This window comes from Phlebotomus argentipes, unplaced genomic scaffold, assembly GCF_947086385.1.
Source record: "Phlebotomus argentipes unplaced genomic scaffold, Phlebotomus argentipes genome assembly contig_7, whole genome shotgun sequence".
In the NCBI taxonomy this organism is placed as follows: Eukaryota; Metazoa; Arthropoda; class Insecta; order Diptera; family Psychodidae; genus Phlebotomus; species Phlebotomus argentipes.
Window position 1 is genome coordinate 21,296 of NW_026776149.1, and position 23,208 is coordinate 44,503.

At 35.9% G+C, this 23,208-nt stretch overlaps 2 protein-coding genes across 3 annotated transcripts; both read right to left on the bottom strand.

The window, feature by feature from the left end:
• Positions 1-13,785: 13,785 nt before the first annotated feature.
• LOC132261144 (circadian clock protein PASD1-like) lies at positions 13,786-14,500 on the bottom strand. 2 transcript variants are annotated; one of them, XM_059759740.1, is made up of 2 exons: positions 14,064-14,500; positions 13,786-13,997 (listed from the first exon to the last, which is right to left on the bottom strand). In XM_059759740.1, exons 1-2 carry the CDS (start codon positions 14,493-14,495, stop codon positions 13,866-13,868), a joined length of 564 nt encoding a protein of 187 aa, XP_059615723.1. In that variant the 5' UTR covers positions 14,496-14,500; the 3' UTR covers positions 13,786-13,865. The 2 variants fall into 2 exon arrangements, with proteins under 2 accessions (XP_059615723.1, XP_059615714.1); XM_059759731.1 differs by having other exon boundaries at positions 14,031-14,500.
• A 77-nt stretch (positions 14,501-14,577) lies between these two features.
• Positions 14,578-15,962, bottom strand: LOC132261137 (uncharacterized). The gene is made up of 3 exons (XM_059759718.1): positions 15,508-15,962; positions 14,754-15,441; positions 14,578-14,661 (listed from the first exon to the last, which is right to left on the bottom strand). The coding sequence occupies exons 1-3, from the start codon at positions 15,960-15,962 to the stop codon at positions 14,578-14,580; spliced, it is 1,227 nt and encodes a 408-aa protein (XP_059615701.1).
• Between the last annotated feature and the right edge of the window lie 7,246 nt (positions 15,963-23,208).

Sequence of the window (23,208 nt, forward strand, 5' to 3'; positions counted from 1 at the left end):
CGGCAATTTGTGATTGAAAGTGAGAAATTTAACGTTGAAGAAGTGCAAGAAATGCCTTCAAAGACGTTGAGAAGTGTGTTGAAAGTGATGTACAAGATGTCAGGCATATTATCTCCCCCTTGTATTCCATCAACTTGACCACTTTGGCGCCAATGGTGCCACGATATCGCACAGAAGTCAGTGCAGAATCCATGCAATGATGGATTCGTGACTTGATGGTGAATTTGTGTTCCGCGTGTTGGTAATTTCGTCTTCTGCGAATGTGGCCAATTATTGGCGGATGCTCTTGTGGTCACACCAATTCCACACACACACACACACAAAGGATTGAGTGAAATGAGGCGTGCAGATTTCCCATGAAATTTCCCTCAAAACGGGAGCCACGATCACGATGGCGTTCTTTCTCTAATGACCGCCAACAAAGTTGCAAGATTTTCACGGTGCGAGCAAAGCCGAAAGAGATTTCTTTCATTGGTAAAAAAAAGGCCAACTAATTACCCTCTCAAACCACATTACGGCCGAGTCAAGGGGGAGATAATACAGTCCAGAAGTGGTGAACAGATCAGCAGCAGTTCTTAAGAAGTGGAAGTGTTGAAAAATCTGCAATATTTCTTTCCAAATCATCTGAATTCTTTGAATTTCCTTCGATTTTCACGCAGAAACAAACGAAATAATCATTTTTCTAGGTTATGTAGACGAATTAAGGACAGATTTAGTTAATAATTCGCATTCTAGCACATCAATTCTGCTAGTTTTTGACAGAATTTAGCATTTTCAAGCATTAAACAATGCTTTTTTATCCTTTAATGTCAAGAAACACGCCAAATTGTGTTAAAATTCAACATAACCTCAAAAAAACAGTCATTTGAACTTGAAAAGTGTTCATTTAAGAAACATTTCTGCATGATTTTGACTCTCAATCAGCACTAATCCAATGATTTAGTTATCTCTAAACCTTCTTAAAGGGAATTTTTGAAGATTTCTGGGTGTTATTTTGAGGTTATGATCAAAAAAGATGTCTAAAAGAGAGTGTTTTAAAATTGAATTCTTGCAAATGAACAGAATGAAGCATTTGCAAGCAATTAACAGTGATTTTTCCGATCTTTTGATGCCAAGAAACACTGCAAATTGTGTTAAGACTCAACATAACCTCAAAAATAGTCATTAAGACATGAAAAATGACAATATAGACAACTTTCGAGACAATTTTGACTGTAAATCAGCAATTTTAAGATCATTTTGAGCTTTTGAACAAACTTTTTGAAGATATTTTAGTGATATTTTTGAGGTTATGATCAGAAAAGATAACAAAAACAGCGTTTTTAAGTCGATTTCTTACATTTATTGCAGAAATATCAAATGGTAACGTAAGAGAGAATTTCTTTGATGCCAAGAAACACTGCAAATTGTACTAAGATCAAACATAACCTCAAAAATTTGTCATTTAGAAGGTTTTTTGGAAAGATTTTGTCTCTAAATCAGCAATTCTTAGTTCATTTGCAGACTTTAACAGTTGATTTTGTGATCTAGAAAGCTTCAAAATGGAGTTTCAGAAGATATTTTGGGGTTATGTTGGGAAAAATACCCAAAATAGTGATTGAAAGTCCGATTCTTGCAGAAATATCAAATGGAAACTTAAGAGATTCGATATTATTTGGGAAATTTCATGTTCTTGAAGTGTGATTTGAGGCTTATTATCTCCCCCTTGGCGCAGAGTAATTATCCTTGGTGGTCTGAAGGACCAACCCAGCATAATTTCCACTCATTAGCGTGGCATTTAAGACGCCCGGCGGCGGGCGCGCGTCACCCAAAAACGGGAGGAGGTGTCTTGTGGGGTGGAATTCCTAAGTGCATTCTTGACCCTTTCGACGTCTTTGCTCTGCAATTAACTCTGCATATTATTTTCACGCGATGCCACAACAGTCCCAGGTGTTCGCCACACTTTCTCTCTGTCGCCACCAAAAAGTCCCCCCCCAAGAAAGAGAGCGCATTTTCCCCCCATTCGGAATGATTAACATAAATTATCCAATGCTGAAAGAAAAGAGCTGAGAATGTCATCGGACTTGAGGACTAATTGAATTAACTTCTCAGACTTCTCATGGAAGTCGGTGTTAAAGCCCTCCAGATCACAATCCACCTAATTGACCATGATTAATTGTATCTGACAGATCATCATTGAGGTGTATTCTTAAGCATACACTCAGTGAAACAATACAGAAGCGAAAAGAGTTTTAAGACATCAAATATTTCTTTCCACAAAAATTTTTTTTTTGTGAAAATTCGATATTTCCTTCAATTTCTCGAACATTTTCTTTAAGACATAAAACATTAAAAATTTAATTATCTTTCAAATGACGTTGAAATCATGGCGATATCTCAATTTGTGGTCGAGATATTGCAAAATGCGCAAAAAGACAACGAAAATGTTCTTAAGACGCTGCAGATTTTGCTCTAAATCCATGGTTTAACCACAAAACTAACCCGGATAATCACATTAAATCATGAGTTTGGAATGTCTAGAAGACATCTACATAATAGTCCGCCTTGTCTTGGACGCGACAATTTGCTTTTTCTATGCTTAAACAGAAGTGAAAAAAGCTTAAAGACAAAAAATTTCTTTCCACAAAAAAAATCCTTTCTTTTGTGGAAATTCGATATTTCCTTCAATTCTCGAACATTTACCTTAAGACAAAAAATGTTCAGAATTTAATTCTCTTTCAAATGGCGTTAAAATCATGACGATATCTCAATTTGGGGCTGAGATACTGCAAAATTTTGCAATTTAACTTCAGAAATTAAACAGATTTAAAAAAAGATTATTTTGAATATTCTTCAATTTTACTTTAGAAAATAATCAATTTTTTCTATTATTTTATTTAAAATTCAATTATTTTGCAAATTTTACTAATATAAAAATAAAAATAATCATTTTTTTCAAATTTTTTAATTCAAAATTTGATTATTTTTCAATTTTACTTGGACAAATAAAAATCTTTTTTTTTTAATTATTTAATACAGAATTTGATTATGTTGATTTTTTTTAAGAAATATTAATTTTTTTTATTAGGGGTTAATCGCTTTGTTTCTAGGTTATGTTTTAAAATAACCTTCAAAATCATCAAATTTCTGTTTAAACTGCAAATATTTCTCTTTTTCTCTGTAGATTTCAACATTTCGGATCGAAAAAACGTCATATTGAATTGAGAAAAAGCTTAAAAGTATTGAAATGATTTCATAACCTCACAAAATATCGAATTTCAGACTAGAAAAGTGTTTCTTTAGGTTATTTTTCGCGATTTTTTCGTAGAAATATTGACATATTTCACAATATTTACTCATTTTCAAGGTTTGAAGGGATTTTAATTAGTCATAGAAGAATTTTCTAAGCAGATTTCATAACCTCACCATTCGATTATATTGTGAAAAAGTCAGAATCGAGTGTGAGAAAGAGTTGAAGGAGTGGAAAAAGTGATGGAAAATGCATTTTTAAGGGCGCTAAGAAGTGTTTGGAAGTGTTGAAGATTCTGCAGAGGAATTGCGGAAGTGTTTGGAAGTGTTTAGAAGTGTTTTGTACACTGTTTAGGCATATTATCTTCCCATTGATTGAACCCTTTTCGTCTCTACAAAGAATATGCTGTGGAATTGTGCAGAAACAGCACTTGTCCGCCCCTGTTCGCACCCTCTGTCGCCCTAATGAATTAGCCCGGTGAATTTGGAGTAAAGTCGAACATTCGCCGCCACCCTTGGCAATGTTTTATTGGACGCGGATATGGACTGAACCACGGCGGAGTAGCTCAATTTCCTTCCTCGGCCCAGCCAATGGTCGACAACTGGCTTTCGCGCTTTCCTTCCGTTGCCGGAGGGAAGCAATTTTTTCCCCCAATTTCACCCCGAACGAACAACACTCGAGTTGAACTCCATTTTTGTGCGCGCCTCATTTCCATCACCAGCGCCACTCGCAGAATTGCGGATGGAGGGAAATTCAAAGCGTCCGCCGTGGACTTTCGCTGCTGCTGCGATGTTTGATGTGACAATTCCAAGGGGGAGATTTTATCAAGGAACAAGTAAAAAGGGGCGATTTTTTAGGAAACTTCATGTTCTCTAATCAAGTAATCGAATTGCGAATAAAATAATTTTAAAAAATGTTTATTTTTCCATTTAAAATTGAAAAATAATCAAATTTGGAATGAAAAATAATTAAAAAAAATTATTTTTCCCCAAGAAAAATTTTAAAATAATCAAATTTTGAATTCAATAAACAAAAAAATTAATCTTTTCCAAGTAAAATTCAAATAATAGGGGTAAGTGGGGCAGCTTCAGATTCAAAATGCTGTTCCAACTTTAGGATTTTTTCTTGAAAAATCGGCTGAATATATTGAAATGATCACAACGCTCAAATAAACTCTCGTCTGTTGAGCTTTAGAAAATGCCTTTCATTGAACATTAAAACTGATCCTTTTTCCTCTAAAGGAGAATGAAAAAAATATTGTAATTTATCTGAAACTGCCCCGCACGGGGATGTTTCGGATTGCTCTGGGGCAGTTTCAGATTTTCACTTATATTTACCATAAATTCCATTGTGGAATTGTAGAATCGCGAACAAATGATCACTTTGGTTTCTAATCTACGCACTGAAACTGTTTAATTCCCTAAGAATCGCCTTTAAATTACTATTTTCGCGACTTTTCTGGACCCTTGCACGGACTGTCAAAATGTCTGAGCGAAAAGCAAGTTGCCCGTCATTTTTCCTGTGTCGCAACGCCACCATGCGTGAGTGGTGGCAACTTCAGTGCCACCACAAATCAAATCAGTGCAAATCAGTGATTTTCGCGTGTATTTTCTCACTTTTCCACTAAGAAGTCGTTTAACGTGATGAAGCAATGCAGCACAGAACGGCACTTTGTGAAAAATCTTCAATATTTGCCACAAGAAAATTTCGACCGTGATGTTGCGTCAGACTGTCAGAGCGCGCTGTTGTCAGTCCGTGGCGATCCGAAACTGCCCCGTGGGCAGTGTTTGTGCATTTTCCACCACCCACTGAAAAGGCCGTGCCAAGGAGGAAAAGTTCGGGCACATTTAGAATCTCTACTTAACTCTCAATAACCTTTGATTGTGTTTCACGCGAATTGTGGCTTTTTTAATGGAGAAAACACGCAATCAATTCGGCAGCAAAATTCTAGTTTGTGAGTGATTTTCAATTTTCACTTATTTTATCTAAACAACAAAAGCTATCCTGTGCAAATTTTCGTCAATTGTAGTCCTTAAGGACTACAAACATTGTGTGAAGACCAGGAATTTATTCATGTAAAAATCTCTGAGAAAATTAAGAAATCTGAAACTGCCCCAATCTGAAGCTGCCCCATTTACCCCTAATAAAATTTGGAATAAAAAATAATTTAAAAAATTATTTTATCCAAGTAAAAATCGATTTTCTTGCTTTTTTGAGGTTATGTTTAATTAAAAAACAGATTAAATTGTCACATTTCACTGTTTTTTGGCAGATTTGAGCATTTTTGCGCGAAAAAAACTTCATATTGATTGAGAAAAAGGCTAAAAGTCAAACATAACCTCAAAAATATCACTTTAATTGCACAAAAAATGTCTCTTTGCTTTGGGTTTTTACGCGGTTTCTACTATAAATAAATATTTGCACTGAAAAAGCTTGATTTTCAACAAATTAAGGCTTTTTTTTGATAATCTGGCCTAGAAAATTGAATTTTATCGCTTTTTTATTAGGTTATGTGATAAAATATCCCTAAAACTCATCTAATTATTGTTTAAACTGAGAATTTTTCTTCTTTTTTGTCAAAATTAGGCATTTGCGCTCGAGAAAACTTAAGATTAGGTTAGAAAACAGCCTAAAAGTCAATCATAACCTCAAAAATGTTGAGAGAATTCTCTTTTTTGGGTTTTTTTGCGGTTTGTGCTCTAAAGTGGCAATTTTAACATCAAAATTTAGTTGTAGAATTTAAAAATTCGTCATTTTTTGTCATTTCCAGGCTTTAAACATATTTTTAGGCAAAATTCATAACCTCACAATTTATCCAGAATTGTTTTTCAAGCATTTTCTGCAGATTTAATTAGGAAAATCAAGCAATCATGCATTTTTAAGGGCGCTAAGAAGTGTCAGGAAGTGCCTTGGAGAATTCTCACCCATGAAATGGCGTTTAAGAAGATTGCTGACGAGCGCAGCGACTCGCAGCATTGAATAATTTCCCTCTAAAAAAATGAGTTGGGAAGCGGTTGAGTGTATTTACGTCTAATAGTTGTGGTCAATCACAGGTTTTATGCGGTGGTAAATAATCCACATATAGAAAATATCGTGCGGCATGACAAGATTGTAAAAAATCACAATTTTCTCTCTTTCTCTCCGTGCGTATTCATGGCGCTCATAGCAATTACTATTGAATAATTTAGCAGGGAGAGAAGAGAAAACTATACACGAATTGTGGGCACCGCCTTTCCCTCATTCGCCCCCCGTCCAAGGGGCAAATCACAAGGGGTGATTTTAGAGGAAACTTAATGTTCTCCTAATCAAATAATCAGATTATTTGACTAAAATAATCAAAAAATGAATATTTTCCCAAGTAAAATTGAAAAATAATCAAATTCAACAAAAAAAATTATCCAAAACGGATTCTTTTCCAAAGTGAAGTTGAAGAAAAAACACACAAATTTTGAATAAAATAATCAGAAAAAATGTGTTCCTAAAATAAAATTGCAAAATAATCAAATTCGCTAATAAAATATAAAAAAAAAATTTTATTTTCAAAAGTAAAACACAAAAAAATCAAAATAATCAAATTCTGAACTAAATAATTTAAAAAAAAATGAATTTTTTCGCAAGTAAAATTGAAAAATATTTAAAATTTGAATTAAAATCACAAATAATTTAAAAATAATCAGAATTTGTATAAAATAAACAATTTTTTATTAAAATATTCAAAAAAATAATCAAATTTTCATCAAATATTCAGAAAATAATTTAAAAATATCAAAATTTGTATAAAATAATTAACTTTTAATGAATTAAAATTCAGGAAATAATAAGGAAATATTCAAAAAATAATCAAATTTTAATGAAATATTGAGAAAATAATCAAAATTTGAGTAAAAATCACGAAATAATCGAGAAAAAAGATGGAATAATCACAAAGTTAACAGTCTCAACTTGGGGTTTTTTTTTAAGAAAAATCGTATTTCTTTATTTTTTGCCGATCTGAATCCAATGGAATATTTTAAAGATCAATCCAAAAATACATAAAACGTCAACTATCAAAAAAACGACTTTCGATAGTCTTCGATTCACCCGTCGAAATATTTATCGCATTTATTCACCGCGTGTATTTCGCCTGAAAGCCAAAAACTTTTGTTCAAAAATTGGGCAATTTGTGATGAGGAAGCGACGAGAAATCAATTAAATCTCTTCATGTGATTCCCAAACATTGAATAATGAGTTGTTTTGCCGCTGGAGACTTTCATGTCTGTATGGTTTAATATATATATATATAGATATATATAGGAAATTGCTCATGGGAAATGTTATGTTGAGAAATGCGCGTTGAGATACAAAAGGATAACTGATTTTCTCAGTAATTTGGGCACGCAATAACTTTGGAGGTAAATTCACCTCGCATGATCTGCGAGCCGCGCCATCCTGAAAAACACTCTGCCTTTGCTTCTCGCGCTCTCTGTTTTTTTCTTTGTTGGCTTCTGACCCAAGGGGGAGATATTACAGTTCAGCAGCAGTTCTTAAGAAGTGGAAGTGTTGAAAAATCTGCAATATTTCTTTCCAAATCATCCGAATTCTTTGAATGTTCTTAGATTTTCACGCAGAAACAAACGAAATAATCATTTTTCTAGGTTATGTAGACGAATTAAGAACAGATTTAGTGAATAATTCGCATTCTAGCACATAAATTCTGCTAATTCTTGGCAGAATTTAGCATTTGCAACCAATAAACAGTGCTTTTTTGATCTTTTGATGCCAAGAAATCCCTCAAATTGTGCTGAGATTGAACATAACCTCAAAAATAGTCATTTAAACTTGGAAAATGTCAATTTAGACAACTTGCTGGGCAATTTTGACTGTGAATCAGTAATTTTGAGATGTTTTTGTGATCCAGAAAGCTTTCGAACAGTTGTTTTTGACGATTTCTTGGTTATATTTTGAGGTTATGGTTGGAAAAGTTGTCCAAAAACAGCAGTTTTCAGTTGATTTTTATAGAAATATCGAATGGAAACTCAGTACAACAAAATCTTTCCCTTGAATTGGACTGTTTTGTTGCAAAAAACATTTTGAATTGTACTAAAATTCAACATAACCTTAAAAATAGTCATTTAGAAGAGCTTTTTGGACAATTTTAACTCTAAATCAGCAATTTTTACATGATTTTGTGATGTGAAAAGCTTCAAAATGGTGGTTTTGAGGATTTCTTAGTGGTATTTTTGAGGTTATGTTGGAAAAAGATGGTGAAAAACAGCGTTTTTAAGGTCATTTCTTACGATTCTTGTAGAAATATCAGATGGAAACTTAAGAGACTTCGACAATTGTGTACAGATTGAGGGCATATTATCTCCCCCTTGTTCTCTGAGCCACGAGAGAGAGAGAGAGAACTTTCTCAACATCAACCAAAGAGCGAGAGAACCGCCAAAGAAACTAAGGTATCAATTATATTTTGACAGGCGGCGGCAACGGAATTGCGGCGGCGGGACAATTGTGGACAGAGAGTTTCACTCACGAAGGCTATAATTTGATAATTGATCCAATTTCACTGTGTCTATTTGCCAGGTGAAATGCGCCATCCAATTGTGAACTTCTTTGGCTGTGGAATAATGTTAACGTTTTGCGCCCCGAAAAAACACCAAAAACAGCCCAAAAAACGGCTGATGGCTTATTAATTAAATATGTGCTAATGTGGCTTGGCTTATCGGACCCTTGCAATCTCCCGCGATCGCTCCCGGTCACCGTCCAGATGGCGCATCGCGCATCAATATTCATCGCGCGATCTTTTCGCGACCTCGCAAATCTCTTCCGGCCGCCAATGTGTTTCCCGCACACACCAAGGGGGGGAGAATTTGCCTGAAAATCTGTACACAACTTCTGCAGAATCTTCAACACTTCTTAGCGCCACCTTAAATGCATTTTCCAATGTTTATTCTTCAGAAAATGCTTGAAAAACAATTCTGACTAAATTGTGAGGTTATGAATTTTGCTTAAAAATATGTTTGAAGCCTGAAAATGACTTGAAAATGGCAAATTTTACAATGTTTCCAATAAATTTTGATGTTAAAAAAAAGAAAAAGAATTTTCGTTGACATTTTTGAGGTTATGATTGATTTTTAAGCTCTTTTCTAAACCTAAAGGGAAAAATTGTTCTGTTAAACACAAATTAGATGATTTTTTAGAGTTATTTTATGATTTTCATGTCCCAGAATTTGTTTATGGACAATTTCTATCTTGATTTTCATAGTTTAATCTTCAGGAAATGCTTGAAAAAATATCTTGATAAAATTGTGAGGTTATGAAAGTCGACTTTAGAACCTTTTTTCAACTAATTTAAATCCTTTTCAACCCTTTTTACAATTTTTCTACTGGATTGAATCGATACTAAACCGAGAAAAGAGGCTAAAATGACATTTTTGAGGTTATGTTTGTTTTTTTAAGCTTTTCTATAACCTAATCTTAAGTTCTTTCGAACGCAAATGCTAAAAATTCACAGAGAAAATAAGAAATATTTGCAGTTTCATCAGAAATTTGATGATTTTGAAGGTTATTTTATCACATAACCTAAAAACAAAGAGAATTAATTGATTTTTCAACGTAAAATAATTTAGAAAATGTTTCAATTTTGTTGAAATGGAAGCTTTTGCAGTGAAAATATTCTTTTGCAGTGAAAACTGCGAAAATAACCAAGGCAAAGAGACATTTTTCCTGCAATTTAAGTGATATTTTTGAGGTTATGTTTGACTTTAAGGCTTTTTCTCAGTCAATTTGAAGTTTTTTGCGCACAAAAATGCTCAAATCTGCCAAGAAACAGAGAAATGTGATAATTTTATCTGTTTTAAGTTAAACATAACCTCAAAAAAGCAATAAAATCGATTTTTAAGCGTTGCAAGAAGCTTATTTTGCATGGGAATCGATAAGATATCTTAGAGATTATGTTCGGAAAGGTTGTTTAAATGAAATTCTGTGAAATTGTTAGACAAAGCAGCCAATGAAGTAGAAATTTTCTGTCGTTTTTTTCCTGCTGAGGCTGTTGTATAAGATGGCGGCAGTCGCCACTCGAAGATTTAACTGAAGTAATATTGTAAAAAGGACTGAATTTGAGCTTAAATTCAATTCACTTCAATAACTTGAATTTATTCTGCGTGAAAACCAAAGGAAATCCAAAGAATTGGCACATTTTTTATCAGTAAAATAAGCACTCATAAGAGGAATATTGCAGATTATTATTATTATTATCTCTCCCTTGATCTTCATCGCGCGATCTTTTTGTGGTCTCGCAAATCTCTTCCGGCCGCCAACGTGTTTCCGGTGCACAAACACAAGCGCCATAAATCATCGCTCCGCAAGGAGAAGAGATCACTCTGGCCAATGGAGATTTGCTCCCTGGAGACGCTCTCATGTGAGGTCAACAATTAAAAGATAATTTATTAGGCTGTGAACACACAGCCGTGGAAGGCCGTGCAAGAGGCAAAAAGGTCTGCCGAAAGAAAAAGATGATAAACTAACCTTTGGTGTCCAGGAAGCGATTGGCAAACGCTCAACAATTTGGCTTGATTGTCAAACAAAGTGTTGTAGTTTTTAATTTGCCAAAAGGATTAAGAGATTTTCAGTAAGGAAGAAGAATAATAATAATTTTCATTTCATCTATTCTACAAACGAGTATATTTCTCAATATTTCATGAAAATTTGATTATTATTTAAATATTTCTTTATTATTTCCTGATTATTTCATTAAAAATTAATTATTTTATACAAATTTTTATTTTTTGTACATTTCACCAAATTTCACCAAGAACGTAAAGAACCGAAAACGGTGGATTTTTATAGATTTTCCTGCAGGAATCCTGCAGGAAATTCCACCATAATTCCTGCATGAACGAAAAGGACCGTAAATGGCGGATTTGTGTCGGATTTTCCTGCAGGAATCCTGCTGGAAATTCTACCAAAGACGTAAAAGACCTTAAACTGCGGAAACTTTTTGATTTTCCTGCAAGAATGCTGCTGGAAATTCCAATTCCATTGGCGGAATTGCGGTAGAATTCTCTCGCAAAATTCCAGCAGTAATCCGCCATGGCAAATCTCTCATCCCGGCGCTTCCAGCGTCTCAGCCACTCAGAAAAAGAGATTTTGCCTGCCGGATTCCTGGTGGAATCTTGCAAAAGGCTTCCAGGGTTTTTCGGCTTTCTAAATGAGAGATTCTGCCTTGAAGATTCCTGGTGAAATCTTGCAGGAGGATTCCAGTGCTTTTCCGGCCTTCGGGAAGAGGAATTTTGCCTACAGGATTCGTGATGGAATCCTACAGGAAGCCTCCGGCATTTGTACGGCCTTTAAAGTGAATTTGAATTCGGGATTCCTGAAGGAATCTTGCAAGATTCGTCCACCGTTTGTCTCCCCGTTTAGTGAAAAGGGATTTGGCTTTAAGGATTCTTCAGAGGAATCCCGCAGTTCATTTTCAGATGGTGGATTTGACGGTGGATTTTCCTGCAGGAATCCAGCAAAGCATAATTTGGACTCTGGAGCCAACATGATGGAAAAATCGGTGGAAAAACGTCGGATAGTGGATTGGTTTTTACTGGGTATCCTTTATCATCCTTAAGCTAAATGCCTTCCTTGGTAATATTTTCACCATATTGACTTGAGTCTCGAGGTGAGCAGAAATAATTTTGTGAAGCTATACAATGTATAAAAGGGCAGCCAATTCTTATGCATTGAATAACCTTAAAGTTAAGCAATTTTCCACCACAAAATTACAACCTTTTCACCCTTTACTGATTCTTGAAAAGAGAAAAGAAAGGAAACAAAATTTTTTGAAAGCATCCGCTGATCTTTCATTGAAGATGTTTGCGTCGTACTTTCAATCTTACAAACAATAAACGAGATTTTCAAGGGGCAAATCATAACGAAAATTTAATGTTTTCTAATCAAATAATCCAATTAGGGGTAAGTGGGGCAGCTTCAGATTCAAAATGCTGTTCCAACTTTAGGATTTTTTCTTGAAAAATCGGCTGAATATATTGAAATGATCACAACGCTCAAATAAACTCTCGTCTGTTGAGCTTCAGAAAATGCCTTTCATTGGGCATTAAAACTGATCCTTTTTCCTCTAAAAGAGGAATGAAAATAATATTGTAAATAATCTGAAACTGCCCCGCACGGGGATGTTTCGGATTGCTCTGGGGCAGCTTCAGATTTTCACTTATATTTACCTTAAATTCCATTGTGGAATTGTCGAATCGCGGACAAATGATCACTTTGAAATCTCTTCTACACACTGACACTGTTTATTTCGCTAAAAATCGCCTTTAAATTACTATTTTCGCGACTTTTCTGGACCCTTGCACGACATGAGAAATTTTATTGACGGAAAGCCATATTTCCCATATGGCAACCCCGCAAAGTGTCAAATGTGAGAACTAGCAGCGCTGCCAGTGCCGCAAATGTCCCGCTCATATTGTTTCGCGAGTTATTTTTCCTAATTCAGGAAAATTTGTTGTCTTACTTATAACAAGAAAAGGATCAGGAGGAGTAACAGGATTAATAGGTATGTGAGAACTAGAAAATGCTGAATTCATTCGTTTTGCAATAATGTTTCCTCTCTATTTACAGTGGTGAAGAAATGAAGGAATTCCATCAAAAGTTCGCCGCCGATGCCCACGACCAGAGTCCCGGACGGCACGGATACTGAAGAGCAACCGTAGCCATCAAGTGCCGCGATTGCAACAGTTTTCTTTCACGAGAAGTCTCTCTCCGCCTGCTTCCGGACAAACAGAAACATAACTTCGTAGTCACATTTGTAATTATCCGGGCTTCACGCACGCCAATTGACACTCTCCGGTGTACGCGTTCAGCCAGCTTCGAGACGACAAATACATATTGGTGATGGATCTTGGCCAGAACGCCGATGTGCAAAAGTGGTTGAAAAAGTACAAGAGCGAGCGTGAGGAGCGCACGCCGACGCGCAAGACACCGCAGAGGAAGACAGCCAAGCAGGACAATAATACCTAAGTGACGGCAAAAACGTGTCCACGTTCGAACTGGGAGTCCGTGAGGATAGCGCCGAAGAGCTAAAGATGTCACCATTTTACTCGCGTGCCTAGAGGAGCTGGAAAAGCCCTTGGCGGTAGTTCCAAGCCAGAATGAACCAGAATCTCGACCAAATGCTCTCCACGGTTCTCATGATTGCCAGCAAGAGCGGCGTGCAGCCGCGTCCGGATTTACTTAGTGGAAAAAACATGCAAGAATTCTTTTGACTTTGAGTGCTCGTGAAAATTCTGTTTCTGCCGTCCAGTCAAGTGGGTGAATTTAATAGAGAAATGTTTTTTATTAAAAAGTTCTTAATTTCCTGGTTCATCTGAAGATCTTTAGCTGTTAGATAAGACAATAAATAATTGTAAAACAAAATAGGATACCTCACAGTGAGATGAAGAGAGAGAAAAAGCATGTTATTTGTTGACTCAAAAATTGAATTGAATGAAAATTTTAAATTAAAGAATTTAGTTTTGCAAATTAAACATTTTTATTAACTATATTAAAGGGGTCTTCCTAGGCCTCCCTCTCTTCCTTTTGGGAACATCAGTTTCCACTTTTTGTTCAGTCTTCTTACGATTCTCTGGCTTCTTTTTCTTGAGCTTCGATTTCAGTCGCTCCTCCTGGATCTTTTCTTCAATTCACGCTTCTCCTCCTGGATCTTCTTCTTCAAATCCTGCTTCTCCTCCTTCATCTTCTTCTTCAAATCCTGCTTCTCCTTCTTAAGATTCCTCTTCATCACCTGCTCCTCCTTCTTCAGATTCCTCTTCATCACCTGCTCCTCCTTCTTCAGATTCCTCTTCATCACCTGCTCCTCCTTCTTCTTCATCTCTGGTGATCCAGTCAGAATCGCTGAAGACACTTGCCGGGTAAATTTTGCTGATTTCTGAACAGCCTGTGGATTCGGCAATGGCCGATGAAGCTCTACTCCGCCAAATCTTAGCTGGCTGTATGGCGGCACTGACGGGTAAGTGAGGTCCAGAGGACCGCCAATCATGGAGTGTAGCCTCTTGTTAATGTTTGGGATCTCATGAATATCTTCTCTGGCCCCTCGGCTGAAATCAAGCGCCTCGTCCTCAGATCTCATCAGAACGGAATCACTGTTCAGGTGAGGAGAAGAGTTCGATTGATCTTTGGCAATTACAAAATCCTCCAAATCACCCGGGGGAGGCGTTGATGAAATATATATATCCTCCTCAATGTCCTGTTCAGTTGGAAGTTGTTGACTACAGGGTGGCATCAGAAACGGCAAGTCGAATTCTTCATCAGTCACTGAATCACCAAAATTGATTGGACGAATATCGTCCGATGCTGTCGATGACTCAAATGGCATCTGTGGCGTCTTCGCTGCAGTGTTTCGTGAAGCATTTTCCATCGGGGATTCGATGCATTCCATTAACTTCGACCTGTCCAATGGATGCACTCCGCATTTTGCAAATCCCTTGCAGATATTGTGAGTGGAAAAGCTCTTCACGATGGAGCTTGCGGAAATACGCACAATATTGTGCAATGTGATCTTCTGTCCAGCATTTTCCGTGATCCAGTCATTAAAAGCAGTCTTGCAATAAGACTTAAATGGGCCGAACACACTGATATCCAATGGCTGAGTCTTGTGACTCGTGTGTGGCGGCAGTGTCAGCATATGAATACCATTCTCCCGACACTTCTTGATCGCATCCAGACTTGTGTGGGAAGCGTGATTGTCCAGAATGAGGAGGATGGGGTCCTCCTTGGATGGTGCGGCATGGACAAGGATGTGATCGAGCGTCTTCAAAAAGTTTTCTGTGTCCATATATGAGGATGAACTCGAGTTTTGGCTGTGAAGGCCAATCGCCCCGGACGGGGCACCCTCCATGAAGACGCTCTGAAGCCGCTTCCTTGGAAACAAATACACTGGAGGCATGTAGCCTCCAGATGCATTAACAATTCCCACGATGGACACCATTACTCCTCGCTCTCCGGACACACACTGACCGACTTGTCGGGCATTGGTCGGAGCCACAACTCTCGGCGCTTGCAGGACAGTGCTCAAGCCAGTCTCATCGAGATTCCAAATTCTGCATGGCGCAAAGGAGTGCTGCTTCAATAGAGATTCGAGGTTATCATAAAAGATACTCAGATTTTCTCTGTTGAAGCTAATATTTCTGGCCAAAGATGTATTTTCGGGTTTGCGCAGTGAAATTTGTCTGAAATAATAAAACCAAAAATCATTTAGTTGATTTAGTTTAGTGCGAATAAAGCGAATTTATTACCGATGCCTTTTGAGGAAGCCAGCGATCCAATCTCTACCTGCCTTTTTCTCCCGCTCCCAGTTTGGCGGGCATCGTCGCTGCAGAAATTTGGCGTGCTCATACGCCAACTTTTGCGTCGCCTCCAACGTGAGCCCAAAGCTCAGCTTTGAGCACACAATGAGGTATTCCTCGAGATTTCGCTCCTCATGGGACGAGAAGACTTGGCGCGACGCAAATTTGGAGATCATCCCGGTTTTTTTGAGGCCCGTTCGGGTAGGCTCAGAGGCGTCGCCCCACGCGTCGCCCATTGCCTCAATTGCTCTCTTTTTAACCGAATGCATCGTTGTGTATGGTATTCCGTACTTCTCGGAGGCGGCTTTCATCGTTAATCCCCGGAATCTGATGTCCGCGAGCGCTTCACGGATCAGCTCCTCGCTGGCTCTCAATCTTTGCGTTTTGTGCTTGTAGATCCGCATTTTCCGTTAGAGGAAATAACAAAGAGGTGACAACTTGCACCGCACACCACAATTTTGCAAGTTATTGCACTATTTTTCCACTATTTCACCACAAGGAAAATTTTGGTTCACTTCCAACTGCGGCACGAAAGTGAGGTTATGTCACATAGCGCGAATCGCTCAAGTGTTGCCACATCGAATCCGAAACTGCCCCGTGTGCAGTGTTTGTGCATTTTCCACCACCCACTGAAAAGGCCGTGATCAGGAGGAAAAGTTCGGGCATATTTAGAATCTCTACTTAATTCTCAATATCCCGTGTAAGAGTTTCACGCGAATTGTGGCTTTTTTAATGGAGAAAACACGCAATCAATTCGGCAGCAAAATTCTAGTTTGTGAGTGATTTTCAATTTTCACTTATTTTATCTAAACAACAAAAGCAATCCTGAGCAAATTTTCGTCAATTGTAGTCCTTAAGGACACAAACATTGTGTGAAGACCAGGAATTTATTCATGTAAAAATCTCTGAGAAAATTAAGAAATCTGAAGCTGCCCCAATCTGAAGCTGCCCCATTTACCCCTAAATAATAAAATTAATTGAATATTTTATTAAGTAAAAATTGCAAAATAAACAAATTTTGAATAAAATAATCCAAAAATCGATTATTTTCTGAAATAAAATTGAGAAATAATCAAATTTTGAATAAAATAATAGGAAAAAATGATTTTTTATTATTAGTAAAATTGCAAAATATTCAAATTTTGAATTTGAAAATTAAAAAAAGTTTTTTCTTCATTTTTATTATTAGTAAAAGTGCAAAATAATCAAATTCAGGAAATAATCAAAAAGATAATCCGAATTTGTATAAAAAAAATCAATTTTAAATGAAATATTCAGAAAATTGTCAAATTTTAATAAAATATTCAGAAAATAATCAGAATTTTGTATGAAATAATCAAAATTTCAAATAAATTCACAAAAAATATTCAAAAAGATTGAATTAATGCTCTCAACTGGCGATTGATTGACCCCTTTGCTGATTTTTTGACATGTCTTCTCATGAGAAAATAACCTTTGTTAAGCAATTGTCCTTTCACTTTTCCCTCTGTTTCTTTTTATTTCTTACTGCTGCTCGATGAATTAATTGTCTTGACACCTCCGGAGAGTGGTGCGTCAATCTCATCCATCTGCACACAAGTGATGGATGAGATTGTGATGGGGGTAAAAGTGGCTTCTTCAGTTGGAATTTTTGGCGGGAAAACAAGTGACTTCCTGAGATTAGCACAACAGCGAAGAGACGCCACGGAGTGTGACAAAATGGTGACAATTTAAACGTAGGCATCAATTTCTGTGCGAAAACGTGTCACTCTTTGTCATGCAACGCCGCCAAACACACCATCCATTAATTATCCAGCGAGACGAGCTTCTGTTGGCACGCCATCTTGGCCGCGGTGCCGCGGGGCGCGCGAAAGGGCGCTCCATTGGCGCACAATTGACATGGGCATGCAGAAGTGGGTCAGGGAGAGTTCTGCTTGAAGCCAAGGGGGAGATAATATGTACATAGATTTATCACATGAAATCTGTGCACTTTCACCACATCTTTTCAAATCAATCAGACAAAAAGTCGTTCTTGGACTTCTTTGAGAGAGATTTCTACATAAGATTTCCATGGAAAATCGTGGTATTATGAATGAGAAAAGAGAGAGAAAATGGCTGATATGTTTGGAAACTTTTTCTTTATGATTTAGTTAGATTTTCAACAGATATTTTTATCCCAAGGAGGAGATAATATGCCTCAAATATGTACACCACTTCCTGGACACTTTCAGCAATTTGTATGAAAAATCCTTAACACTTCCAGAACATCAGCATTGATTTTAACACACATTTTCCTTATTTACTTCACAATTTTCGGAAGTTTTTATGCTTTTCCAATGGCCTAAAAGTATCATAACCTCAAATTTAGGAGTCTTCGTTCCAAAAAGACGCCTTTTTTCCACCTTTATTGCCCTCAAAACTTAGAGAGAAAGAGTATTTGAAAAATATTTGATGTTTTCAGTAGATATTTTGATGTATTTTGTTAACATAACCTAGAAATTATCTTGAAATATCGAAAAGAATCTTTGAAAAACATCCTTTCGAAACATTTCAAAGCCAAGACAAATCGTCAATGATCTAAAATTTGCCAATTTAGAATAGAAAATTAATCAAACTGCTCCTAAAAAAGACAATTTTCTATCCTGAAACAGTTTTTTGAGGTTATGAAGCAATTTTAGGCGGAATTAACATCAGTTTTGAACTGAAAGTTTGTGATTTTTAACAAGATTTCATCATTATTGTGTCAGTAAATTGAAAATTTGTATTAATTCAAGATTATTTAGATGGCAAAGTTTGTCTTAAATTCCATAACATAACCTAGAAATATTTGAAAAACAATATTTTTCTTTAATTATTGGGTAAATTTCTTGTTGCGAGTGTCTTTTCAACAAGCGTGAATTAGAAAAGCTCCTTAAAAACTCCTTTCGTTATCAATTTCGAGGTGGTGAAGTCCTGATAAGCCGTGATTCTGACTGACCACACGTCCAGGAAGTGACTCAGGTGCAGAGATAGAGATTTCCTGCGCGAACATCACGTCTTAAAGAGAAAAAAGGACGCCACAGACCTTCCGCGAGCCGGATAAGGACTCTAAACAGGCTTCTTGGTCTCATTATAGGTAAATCAAAGACAGTTGCACAACCTCTGAGACGCTGGTGGAGAAGAAACTCACGTGGCATTTGTGCTCAAATAGATAATTCATATACAACTGGTCCTTCGAGCCGGATTAAGGCTCTGAACAGGCTTCTAATAGTTGGTCTCCATTATAGGTAATCCACAGAATCTATTTCAAGTTGCTCTTCTAAATAGTTTTTTTTTTCTTAATACAACCCTTAAATTATTCAAAAATCTTTTAAAACCCCTTCAGACTCCCTTTAGAAAAGACCTAAAATATATATAACAATATAATTATAACAAATTTTAAGAATTTCATATCTTCTTAAAGTGTTTGGTGTGATTAATCAATAGATTTCCAAATACTTCAACTTCCTAACACTTCTTTACATCAACTCCTGTGCAGAATCTGCAGATTATATCTCCTCCTTGGCCGCGGCAAGTCCAGTAGCCCTTGAGAGACGCTTCGTGATGAAAACCACCGCATAATTGGGCCCCTTTTGCGGATCCTTCCGAGAAGAATTTGCCCACAAGATTGAATTTATTAGTCGTGGCGCCATTTCGTCAAGGTAAAACCCATCATTTCGCGGGGCGCAGCGTTTGACAAAAGTCCAACACCGCGAAGCCATATTTCATTTAATTAGGAGTCCATTGTGTTTTTGTCCACGCACGCACGCACGCAATAGACGGATTTCGGGTGGGTTTTTGTTCGTCAATTGCGCCAGAGAAAGTGCGCGCGCTCAGCAATTGACATTTTTGCCTTCTTATGGGAAAGTTTTCTCTTCTTCCTATTTCCCAAGGGAGAGTTAATACGGCAAAACAGTGTACAAAACACTTTCAAAACACTTCAACAATTGCCTCGGCAGAATCTTCAAACACTTCCACAGACACTTCTTGGCACTCTTAACAATTCATTTTCCGAGAAATCACCGAGAAAAGAGGTTAAAATGACATTTTTGAGGTTATGTTTGACTTTTAGGCTTTTTCTCAATCAATATGAAGTTTTTTGCGCACAAAAATGCTCAAATCTGCCAAGAAATAGAGAAATTTTGACAATTTAATCTGTTTTTCAATTAAACATAACTTCAAAAAAGCAATTAAATTGATTTTTAAGCAAAATTTAGTTGGAAAATGACTCAATTTGGTTGAAATTGAAGCTTTTTCAGTGCAAATTTTATAAAATATTTTGTCACTTTCACTTCTTAACACTTCCTCTCAAGCTGTACACCACTTCCGACCATAATATCTCCCCCTTGCTTATTTTTCCCTTCGTGTGTGAGATTTGAAAAGGCATAAATTAGATGAAAGTTTTGGTGGAAATGTTGAGGAATTTTAATGATATTCAAGTGCTGTGGAAGTTATGCTTGGCATAAATTCACTGTTCTTTTTCTTTTTTCTCTCTCGCAAGATTACGTTAAGAAAAAAAGATAAAGTATTGCTGCTTTTATTGCAAAACTGTAAATAAATTTACTCAGTGAATTCATTGATCTTTATGACCTGCAATCAACCTTTCTTGATTTGCTCAGACAATGTTGAATTCTCTTCTTTCTCCCTCTTCAAAATCACCGAATTGACCTGTGCGAAACACGCAGCAAAAATCAAATGTCGCAGAATCGAATAAAATGACACGAGGGAGGCTAAATATGACGAAATCTAACGAAAAAAGGGGGGTCGTTTTTTTATTTCCATCTGTTTGTCGGTCGGTCCCTCGTAAATGAACTTCTGTAGCGCTTAAATGGTAATCGGACCTTTCCGTCCGCCATTTTGAAAATCCCAAAAAAACATTTTACTCGATTGTTCAGCCTCTATGTCATGGATCGGCTTCAAATTTTAATATGTTATAGCTAGCCTCAAGACCTTTCCAACGAACCACCACCTAAGAACCTAGGACCTTCCAGACCCCAGATATTCAGGATCAAAATTTGAAACTTTAAACAGCTACAGCTCCGCTTCTAATCATCCGATCTGAATAATTTAAAGCTCATTAGAAAGATCTCATAAAATTCAATCTTTTATCCAAACATCATAACTTGATATAGCTACCGCTAGAGGCGCTAAAGACAAAAAAGCCATTTTTGAAATCTCGAAATCAAATAACTCGAAAACCAGACTGTGAATTTTCTTGAAATCTTAGTATGTTATAGCTGAGATTGAGACCTTTCCAACGATACCTTACTTGTAAGGCTTGATGTTTTGAGAGCGGAGATATAAAAGGTCAAAGTTCACACTTTTACCAGTCAATATCTCTGGCTGTTTATCAACCGATTTTGATCAAATCTTCACCAAAAGACGTGTCTCGACGTCCTTTAGTAGGCTTATAGACCACAGAACATTAATCTCCTGACGTCAAACCGACTGACGCCATATTAAAAAAAAAACTTTGAACGCCTGTATCTCGGCAAATCTGTTATGCATTTTGATGGGAATTTAGTATGTTGTAGTCCAGGTTAGGACGTCTCTAAAAACAGGTTATAGTTTTTTGTGGATGCATTAGAACCGGAGTTATGACGGTTTAAAGTTTTTAATCTTAAATACGCTCTAACTTCGGTTCTTTTTACCCGATCATTACGATTTTGGGCTCGTTGGAAAGCTCTTGCAGAACTCTACAACAATTTAGAACAATAGAAGTTCATTTGACTACCGCCAGAGGCGATAATGTCAGTGATGGTATTTTTTAAGTTTTTAGGTTGATAATTTAACCGTAAGTTTGTTTGAAAAATTATTTTTTATTTATCTATTTGATAGTTCAGTTTGAAAGACTTCCAAAATGGGGTTAAACTGTCTTGTCACTGCCATAGAACCGGAGTTTTGGCGGTTTGAAATTGTTCTATTAAAACAGAGTTTGCGCCCAGCTGATCATAAGTCTTTTCTTACAACATGTTATTGATTTGTTGTATTTTGGCCAATTGCAGCCTGTAAATTTGACTTTGCATGTAAAGTGCAACTTTTGGCATATGTTTAATTAATTCAGGAATGCACAGAGAGAGAGAGAGAGAGTGTCGTAAAAGATGCTCACGATGATGAAGGTTCACGTTCAAAAATAAACTGCCTTATTTATGGTCAGTTAAAAATTGCCCCCAAATGACTCTTGATCACTTGGCGAATCGTCCAGATTTGCGAACCCCGTGAAGAATCGTAAAAGTTGTGTCTTGGACGATGAGATTGCCAGAGAGAGAGAAGACGAAACACTGTTGCCCAACGACGTCTAATCAAAGCACAACTTATGGCAACATTGTTCGTCCGCCTTTAATTTACGATTAGTCCACGCGATGATGTACAATAAACTGCACTTTGTGATTGGAATTGTGCAGAAATTGCATTGACGAGGGCAATTAAAAAATTTTTGTCGTAACTTCCAAACAGTTCTTCAGCCATCCAAAGGGGACAATCAATTGCGCAAGTTGAGACCATTAACACAAATAAATTGTGATTTTAATGCAATGTTTTATTATTTCATACAAATTCTGATTGTTTTTTGATTATTTTCTGAATATTCGATTGAAATTTTATTATTTTAATGCAATGTTTTATTATTTCATACAAATTCTGATTGTTTTTTGATTATTTTCTGAATATTTGATTGAAATTAGACAATTTTTTGAATAATTTTTGATTATTTCTTTAATATTTGATTTAAAATTGATTATTTCATACAAATTCTGATTGTTTTTTTTTATTATTTTCTGAATATTTGATTGAAATTTTTTTATTTTTGAATTTTTTTAAATTATTTTCTTAATATTTGATTTAAACTTGATTATTTCATACAAAATTCTGATTGTTTTTTGATTATTTTCTGAATATTTCATTGAAATTTGATTATTTTTTGAATACTTTTCAATTGTTCTTGGGAAAAAATAATTTTTTTGAATATTTTATTCAAATTTAATTTTTTTTTCAATTTTACTTGGAAAAATAATCATTTTTTGATTATTTTATTCAAATTTTTATTATATTTTTCAATTTTAGTTTTGGAAATTAATTTTTTTTTTCAATTTCACTTTGGAAAATAATTTTTTTTATTTTTTATTCAAAATTTTTATTATATTTTTCAATTTTATTTCAGAAAATAATCAATATTTTTTTTAAATTGATTATTTTGCAATTTTACTTCAGAAAAACACATTTTATTTTATTATTCTATTCAAAAATTGAAGATTTTTCAATTTTAAAGGGAAAAATAATTTTTTTTTTAAATTTTTAATTCAAAATTTGATTTTTTTGCAATTCTACTAATGATAAAAATTTTAAAAATCATTTTTTCATAATTTTTATTCAAAATTTGATTATTTTGCAATTTTACTAGGGGTAAGTGGGGCAGCTTCAGATTCAAAATGCTGTTCCAACTTTAGGATTTTTTCTTGAAAAATCGGCTGAATATATTGAAATGATCACAACGCTCAAATAAACTCTCGTCTATTGAGCTTCAGAAAATGCCTTTTATTGAGCATTAAAACTGATCCTTTTTCCTCTGAAGGAGATTAAAAATAATATTGTAAATTATCTGAAACTGCCCCGCACGGGGATGTTTCGGATTGCTCTGGGGCAGTTTCAGATTTT